Raw genomic sequence first — 8815 nt, 5'->3', positions numbered from 1 at the left:
TATATCGGCTTCGCCCGAACCGATTCGAGTGCAAAAAAATATAGTCTAAAAGAAAGTCAGAAATGTATTTGTCTTACATTAAATTCCTTGTCTAGATTGAAGGTACATTTCATTACATCCACGAGGGCGAAGAAGGGGGCTAGTCTAAGTTATATTAAAATCTATCCACTGGCAGCACCACTCTTTGTGTCAATTGTCAAATGTGAAATGTCAAATGAGTTGTCATAATGTCATTGTCATGTCATTATTTCTAAAACCACCAAACAAATAAAGTTGTGTTTTTTAAGAAAATCAAATATATTATAAAAATATCTTATACTATAGTTAGACACGTAATCAAAAATGTGTGATAGTGATGATCCAGGGGATCAGGGTCGAGGCGGAATGGACCTTACAGGATTTTTATTTGGAAATATAGACGAAAGCGGTCAACTCGAAGACGATGGATTATTGGACGGAGATTCTAAAAGGATGCTTTCCTCCCTGAACCGCTTAGGTCTTGGATCAATGTTGTCTGAAGTTTTAGATGAGGAAGAGCCTAATAAAGACGATGAAGAGAAAGGTTCATATTATTTATCTACAAATAATGTTTTTTTGTTTATGTAGTAACAACACATTTCAGAGGTTATGCATAAGAATTACTACTATAACAATTGTTTATCATTGAAATACTAGATGATAACTATATTATTTGGTGAATCGAATGAAGGAGGCAGTATAAAAATAAGAATGTTTAATTCCATGATGATCACTTTTTCAAAAATAATGCGCTTTTAAAATTTAAACAATGATAATTGTAATATTTTGGCAGATGAAACAAATTCTCAATATATGCTTAATTTCAGCTATTAGAAGAGTAAATATGTACAATTCATGTTTAATTTCATTGAAATTTCTTAAATTTATTGATTTGTTGTGCTGTTAACTTATTTGCACAATTATCATTTCCTCTGTTAATTGTAGAACAATTTAAACTATATATTATACTTTTGGTATTTTATTTCAGATCTTGTCCACATTTTGTATTGTAATTCAATAGATGTGTATTTTTAAATAGCTGTGTATGTATTTTGTTTTAGATTATACTCAAAAGAGCCCATCGGCTGTTGATTTTTTTGATATTGATGACGCAGCTGATGAAGATAAGGTGAGAATAACCATAACAAAATGAAATATTATTGTTTATAAAATGTTTTGTGCAGTGTACATATTTTATGTATATTTATTATATGCACATTTTACATTATTTTTTCAAAATCCCTTAGAATGAAGAGAACATTGATTGGGATACATCGTCAGACCCAAATAGAGTGGAAAGTATGGATATTAAGGCTGAAACTGATGCAGATCAGCAAAACCAAGCACAGAATGATAATAATGACACAACTCAAGATGAGTGGAAGGAAAACGAGGGTGATCAATATGAGCAGCGGAATGATGATGGATATGAAGGGGATATGGAGGGAGATGGTGGGCTTATGCCACCGCCAAATACTGTTCCGTAAGTTTGTCTTTGAATTTATATAACTAATGTAGTTGTGAGCTTTGAAGTAATTCACAAAATTTCCCTTTTTTTCATTGTTTTTTAGTTTAGATTTATATGCAAGGAATATGTTATTTGGAAAACTAAGTAGAAACAATAGAAACAGTAAGCCCTTAGAAATGAGAATAAAAAGCACATACATATCATTATATCTCATAAGTTAGTTTCGTCATCTTGTATGACTAAATAATTACAATAATTTAAAATACCATCAATTCATTAATTGTAATTGTTTCAATTATAATCTGATAAATTGTATTGTACTACAAACTTATTACAGAAAACAAAAGACTGAGAAACCTAAAAGGTTAGAAACTCCATTAGCTGCAATGCTTCCATCAAAATATGCAAATGTTGATGTCACAGAACTTTTCCCAGACTTTAGACCTGACAAGGTGAGTAAAACTTATTGTAAATTTGTATGCATTAGTTAAGTATGCAGAGCTAACTTCAGCATTCGTTTTCATGATAATATTATTTTTAATTTCAAATTTGATGAGCTTAAATTCTTATATTAACTAAACTTGATGTAACTTTTTTTCATTAATATCATACTATCAATTTTCTATACAGGTTTTACTTTTCTCTCGTCTATTCGGGCCAGGAAAATTGTCAAGTCTTCCTCAAATTTGGCGAGGCGTTAAAAAGAGGCGACGTCGCAAGAGGAGTGGCAGTACAGGTTCTGATACACCCCCACAGCCGTCTGAACTGCGCGACCCTCAATATGCTAGTGATGATGAAGATAAATTGTTAAAGTATGTATTTATTAAAAAGAAAAATATCTTTCATAGTCTAGCAGAACCTTCAAAAATCTGTTAATAGTCAAATTTTCGAAAGTGGAATCTTCTATTCTTTAAGATGATTTGATATATTGTTATAATTTATAATTTTTTTAAATATATTATAATCAAAATTGTAGACCAATGGAAGAAAATCAAAATTCTGGGACACAAGAAAATGGTTCTTCTGGTGATAAAAACGATAAAAGTCAGAGACCTACTCCTGCACATTGGAGGTTTGGTCCCGCTCAAGCTTGGTATGATATGCTCAATGTGCCAGAAACAGGCGATGGATTTGATTATGGGTTTAAATTAAAGGTAAGTTATTAACCTCTTTCTTTTGTATCCACAACTTCATAAAAATATGATATAAATGCAAACAATTTGAGTTACTGAGAATGAAGTTTTAATAGCTGAAGTATGCGCATAAGCGTGGGAAACAATTTCAATGAAGTTATATTCGTTTTTTATTATTTATCGTAAGCATTTTGTTGTTTTATAGGCACCATCACCAGATCGCGAAGAGAAACCGAAGAAGGAAGAAGAAGAGAAAGAGGAATGTGAAAATTCTGATAGTCCCGATAGTGGCTTTCCTGATGACTCCTTCCTTATGGTATCACAGTTGCAATGGGAGGATGACGTTATTTGGGATGGGAGTGAAATTAAACACAAGGTAATATAATAAAATGTTTGTTTTGTGCATGACATTAATTGTAATAAACTGAAATCCTGCATGATATTTGTTTGGAGACATTATTATCAAACTTTTATAAAATAATTTATAATGTATATTTCTTTTTACAAATATTGCCTACAGGTTCACCTCAATGACTACTACCACCTCAACAATCATCCTAACAAAGAAACACAGATTAATTATTTTTTAAAAAGAACACAAGGATATTCGAAAAATACGTACATTTCAAAAGTAGCTCAGCTTTCTAGCACAGACTTTGAACTTAAAAAGCACGTCTTTCTGTTTGTCCGTTTCTAAATATATGTGACATTAAATAATATAAAAAAAATTCCATCTGAACTTACCACCAAATAATAGATAATTGAAATAAATTTCTACACAGGTGCTAGCTCGTCTGAACAGTAAAAGCAACGCGGCCGGCTGGGTGCCCACGTCGGTGAGCCGCACGGCGCAGCAGTTCTCGCACCCGCGGCCGCAACCGCCCGCGCCTTTACAGCCGAAACCACCCACGTTAGTGTTGAAACTTGTTAATTGTTATTTATTTATGACTTCATGTTGTGGACATTTATGCTGTACGTATTTTGCTTCGTTTTCGAATTATTTATTAGCATCTGTTAAAAATTATGGTTGGATTTTTTTTTACTTTAGGCTTTTGAATCCCACCTGAAGGTAAGTAGAGATGCAGTCTATGAAAGAGCATGCCTGTCTAGGTAGGGATGTGTGATTTGATGACTTTGAATCTAGCAGGTTTTTATAATCGTGGTCAAAGTTGCATTCACAATATTACATCCTTCATAGTTGATGCAAACAAACTCTAAAACGATTATCATGTATAATTTAATATTTATTACATTATACATGCTAATCGTTTTCGGGTTTATTTCTAGCTGTATTGTGTATGTATTGTCCAGTTCAGTAGTTTTTTTTTCTTTTTGTTTTACTGATTTACTACATCTCTAAAACAACCATATAATTAATACTATCAAATATTTAAAGTACATTTTTATTCGTATCTAGATCCACAGCATCATCAGCTAACAATTCAGCCAATGCTGCAGATGGTGAAGATAATACTTGGTACAGTATTTTCCCGGTCGAAAATGAAGAACTGGTGTATGGTACTTGGGAGGACGAAGTTATATGGGACCCAGAAAATATGCCCAAGATACCGAAGCCTAAGATATTGACCTTAGATCCAAATGACGAAAATATCATTTTGGGAATACCCGATGATGTTGATCCTTCAAAGATTACCAGAGGTATATAGTGATTTAAGATATTAGGAAGCTATGTGTGTTCCATTAAATTGTTTTTTTTTATATATTTATTTTTAAATCCTTATTTCGATTACAAAATTGTAAAATGGAAGTAATATTGTTTTCACCATGTGCATATAAAATAAGATACTTAGAGAGTGAGAATAACTGTACAATCGTTCAATCTTGTACACAGAGAGAGGTCCAGCGCCGAAAGTGAAAATACCACATCCACACGTGAAAAAGTCCAAGATCCTGCTCGGTAAGGCGGGTGTCATCAACGTGCTGCAAGAAGACGCGCCACCTCCGCCGCCCAAATCGCCCGATAGAGATCCATTTAATATATCGAATGACGTGTAAGTTTGTTTATTTACATTTTAAAGTAATTTCATTGAATAATTAAGAGATATAAATGAATAGAAGATACAAATATATACAAAATTATAAATATTATTAAAATCCTATTGTTTTGTGGTAAATACCTGAATTGTTAATCATTTATTCAGATTTTGTTAAGTGACACAAAAGAGCTCTTAACATTTAACGTATGTCGCAGGTAAATTGTCAAATTTCGCCGTTTTCATTCAGCGTCATCAGCTTACAAACGTTTAGCATTTTATATTATGCCGGAATTTTGTACTAGTGTTTAATTTGTACAAGTTCTAAAGCCATGAATTTCTCCAGCTACTACCAACCAAAATCGCAGAACCCGCGTCTCAAAGTGGGCGGAGGCCAGCTCATTCAGCACAGTACTCCAGTAGTGGAGTTACGAGCGCCTTTCATACAAACGCACATGGGACCGGCTCGGCTGAGGGCCTTCCACCGACCGGCCATGAGGAAGCTGTCGTATGGACCACTGGCAGCCCCTGGACCGCATCCTGTGCAACCGCTGTTGAAACACATCAGGAAGAAGGCCAAGGTAAATGAAGCTATTTATAAATATTAAAACCATGTTGCGATAGATATACGTAAGAGAACTAGTCCTTAAGACGAAATATGTCACTGCTTGAATTTGCTATTCATTTAATTATTAAAAAAATCGACAATTGTACGCCACATGGCAGATCACAGAGGAACACTTTTATAAAATGTAAAACCTGTCTTATAATCTGTGAACCACAATAAACCTTTTTGAATTTGAACTTAAATTGAACACACGCTGGTTTCGTGTAATATATACCGTAAAAAATACCACACTTATCTCAATATGAAAATTTGTTTTTCAGCAACGTGAAGCGGAACGTCTGGCTTCAGGAGGTGGTGACGTCTTCTTCATGCGCACTCCCGAAGACCTCAGCGGGAGGGATGGGGAACTCATATTGGTCGAGTTTTGTGAGGAACACCCACCGCTCATCAGCCAAGTTGGAATGTGTACTAAAATCAAGAATTACTATAAACGTACCGCTACTAAGGTAAGTTCATATAAGCTGTATTTGGAAATAGAGCCAAAAATCAGCAGAGCATATTCGGTATTTAGCAATGATTAGTTCATTAGTATTCCATTTTATATCAACACTTAGAAGAGTGCAGGTTTCAACTCTTACGTTTTTACTTTTTTACAAATTTTGAGTCAATAAATTTAGTGTTTTACGCCATTTTGAATGTCGACTTTCGAAGTATGAAAAAAAATACTATATTTCTTCATAATAATTAAGTAAACTTGGGGCTGGATAATTGATTTTTTCCTAACAACTTTTTTCAGGATAACGGTCCGAAACCGCAAAAGTACGGTGAAATTGCGTACGCGCACACATCACCGTTCCTTGGGATATTACCGCCGGGTGCCACTCAGCCAGTGGTCGAAAACAATATGTATCGAGCTCCCATATACGAACACACATTACCGCAAACTGACTTCCTTATTATTAGAACTAGGTGAGGGTTCAGATATTTTGAAAGAATTAATGAAAATTGAATTTATAGGTAGTTTTATAACTTTTGGATGTATTATGTTTAAATTATTATCGGTCATTTAAATTACATGTTATATTTAGACATTAATATTTTATTGGATATGAAACATCATTTAAATATCCATAATATGTTACATTTATAATGATACATGTTTAGAAGTAATGAAACTGAGCTCTGATCACTTAGTATTGGTATAAAAAAAATTGTCTTTTTTATAAATATGTAGTCATATTATGATAGCAAGACCACCATAACAATATAAATATATATACCTCCTAATTCAAATTTTAGACAATCATATTACATTCGTGAAGTGGATGCGCTTTTCGTTGCTGGTCAAGAATGCCCCTTGTATGAGGTACCGGGACCCAACTCGAAAAGAGCCAATAACTTTGTTAGAGATTTTCTGCAGGTTTGTACTTTTATTTTATTGTTTTATCATTTCCAGTGTAAATAACTTGGTTTCTCATGTTATCCTATTAGGTAGTTGGTTTCTCCTTTATTTAAGTTTGTATTTGACATAATTTCTTAATTTCCCTTATATTAAATCTTTCCTAATATTTGTATATTTTATATGTATAATGTTTACTTGTATTGAGCTTAAAACAAATGTTTTATATTTCAGGTGTTCATATACAGATTATTCTGGAAATCTCGAGATAATCCTCGTCGTATAAAAATGGATGACATTAAGAGAGCTTTCCCATCACATTCAGAGAGTTCCATACGTAAACGGCTCAAGCTGTGCGCTGATTTCAAAAGAACTGGCTTGGATTCGAATTGGTAAGATATATGAGTGGACATTTAATTTAATCACTACGTAATTTATAAATTCTGATAGATCCGCTTTATTAAAAATGTGACATGAATGACAATTGTTAAATATCTTTGACCATGGGAGCGAAGTCGCGGGCAACAGCAAGTTACGTAATATTAATACTAAGAAACCGTTTAAAATGTGCTAGTTTATCTATCAAAACGCCCACAAAATCTCATTTCTTAGAATGTATGATAAATATTACAAAGACGCTTTAATATTTTTTAATGTTCAATACAGGTGGGTTATAAAACCAGACTTTCGTTTGCCATCGGAAGAAGAAATCCGTGCAATGGTATCGCCGGAGCAATGCTGCGCCTACTTCAGTATGGCGGCCGCGGAACAGAGGCTAAAAGATGCCGGATATGGAGAGAAGTTCATCTTCACCCCGCAGGAGGATGATGATGAGGAAATGCAATTGAAAATGGATGATGAGGTAAAAATTTGCATTATGATAAAAAAAAAGAAGTGAAGCGAGGATGTTTTTATTTACTTTGCCCAATATATTATAGAAGACATTCCCATGGCGAAGTTCAATATATAATAATAAATTGAATTGAATATGATTTTTGTTATATTCAGTTAAAGTTAAATTTAAAATAATATTGCTATATGTCACAATATTTTTTGGAAAATAAATTATTGTTTATTGTTATTATTGTTAAGTATGTAACGTTCTAATTGCCAATTTTCACCCAAGGTAAAAGTAGCACCCTGGAACACGACGCGAGCGTACATCCAAGCGATGCGCGGCAAGTGCCTGCTGCAGCTGACGGGGCCGGCGGACCCCACGGGGTGCGGCGAGGGCTTCTCGTACGTGCGCGTGCCCAACAAGCCCACGCAGCAGCCCAACGAGGAGCAGCAGCCGAAGAGGACGGTCACCGGCACGGACGCCGACTTGAGGCGGCTCAGCTTGAACAACGCCAAGGCGCTGCTGAGGAAGTTCGGCGTGCCGGAGGAGGAGGTTCGTTTGTTCAATTAAATTTTTTTTTTGGAAAGGAGCAACTGCAGAGATTCTTGTCGGCTCTTTTCTGTAGGAACTGCTTTCCTAACCGGTTGTAATGTTACAACTGTGTTATGTAATTAAGACCATTTAAAAGCTCTCCTTGAAGAAGTTGTTAATTGATCTGAATCTTGGTTTTAAAGCAAGCCCTTGTTCTACTTATTTCAATTTTAATTGAAATCTTGTTTCATTTGAACATTTAATGCTCGTTGATTGGAAAACATGAAATTATCTCCTCTGTTTTGCTAAATTGACTTTTTGAAAAGCACAAAATTTTGTGTGGGAAAAAGAGTCACGCATTAGAATTAATTAAATCCTTATTTTATGTCACTTTTTTTGTATAGATCAAAAAACTGTCGCGATGGGAAGTTATTGATGTAGTCAGAACACTATCGACTGAAAAAGCTAAGGCCGGCGAAGAAGGTATGACGAAGTTCTCTCGAGGGAACAGGTTCTCTATAGCTGAGCACCAGGAGAGGTAAATTATGTTTTTGGAGTCAATATTATTTCATAAATGCAAATTATTTTGAAATTGTTAACTAAAAATCGATTGTCAATTAATAAACGGCCAAAGAGTTATTTTAATTAAATAAATAACAATAACTCTACAGCTAGAGTTATACTGAAGCAAATTAAATAAATAACAATGACTGTAGCTAGAGTTATACTCAAGGAACAACATAGAATTTAGACGATTTAGTAAAACATTCGTTTAGTTCAAATTAACGATTGATTGGGTACATAGCTACCTAAGGGGACGTCGGCAACGTATACAGTTTGAGGAGCTTTCATCATCTTGGAGCAAT

General features: G+C 34.3%; 1 protein-coding gene across 1 annotated transcript in view; it reads left to right on the top strand.

Moving 5' to 3' along the window:
* Nucleotides 1-263: 263 nt before the first annotated feature.
* LOC119832337 (transcription initiation factor TFIID subunit 1) overlaps nucleotides 264-8815 on the top strand; it is an 18897-nt gene continuing 10345 nt past the window's right edge. Inside the window, exons 1-18 of the mRNA XM_038356001.1 lie at nucleotides 264-562; nucleotides 1080-1147; nucleotides 1266-1501; nucleotides 1824-1938; nucleotides 2117-2298; nucleotides 2463-2640; nucleotides 2825-2995; nucleotides 3402-3529; nucleotides 4037-4278; nucleotides 4472-4631; nucleotides 4960-5194; nucleotides 5502-5687; nucleotides 5978-6150; nucleotides 6481-6601; nucleotides 6815-6972; nucleotides 7247-7442; nucleotides 7707-7970; nucleotides 8354-8487. Coding sequence (XP_038211929.1) covers nucleotides 343-562; nucleotides 1080-1147; nucleotides 1266-1501; nucleotides 1824-1938; nucleotides 2117-2298; nucleotides 2463-2640; nucleotides 2825-2995; nucleotides 3402-3529; nucleotides 4037-4278; nucleotides 4472-4631; nucleotides 4960-5194; nucleotides 5502-5687; nucleotides 5978-6150; nucleotides 6481-6601; nucleotides 6815-6972; nucleotides 7247-7442; nucleotides 7707-7970; nucleotides 8354-8487 — 3167 coding nt within the window. The 5' untranslated portion in view covers nucleotides 264-342. The remainder of the gene's footprint in view (nucleotides 563-1079; nucleotides 1148-1265; nucleotides 1502-1823; nucleotides 1939-2116; nucleotides 2299-2462; nucleotides 2641-2824; nucleotides 2996-3401; nucleotides 3530-4036; nucleotides 4279-4471; nucleotides 4632-4959; nucleotides 5195-5501; nucleotides 5688-5977; nucleotides 6151-6480; nucleotides 6602-6814; nucleotides 6973-7246; nucleotides 7443-7706; nucleotides 7971-8353; nucleotides 8488-8815) is intronic.

Source organism: Zerene cesonia, chromosome 15 (genome assembly GCF_012273895.1).
Source record: "Zerene cesonia ecotype Mississippi chromosome 15, Zerene_cesonia_1.1, whole genome shotgun sequence".
NCBI lineage: Eukaryota > Metazoa > Arthropoda > Insecta > Lepidoptera > Pieridae > Zerene > Zerene cesonia.
This window is presented reverse-complemented; position numbering and strand designations above follow the sequence as displayed.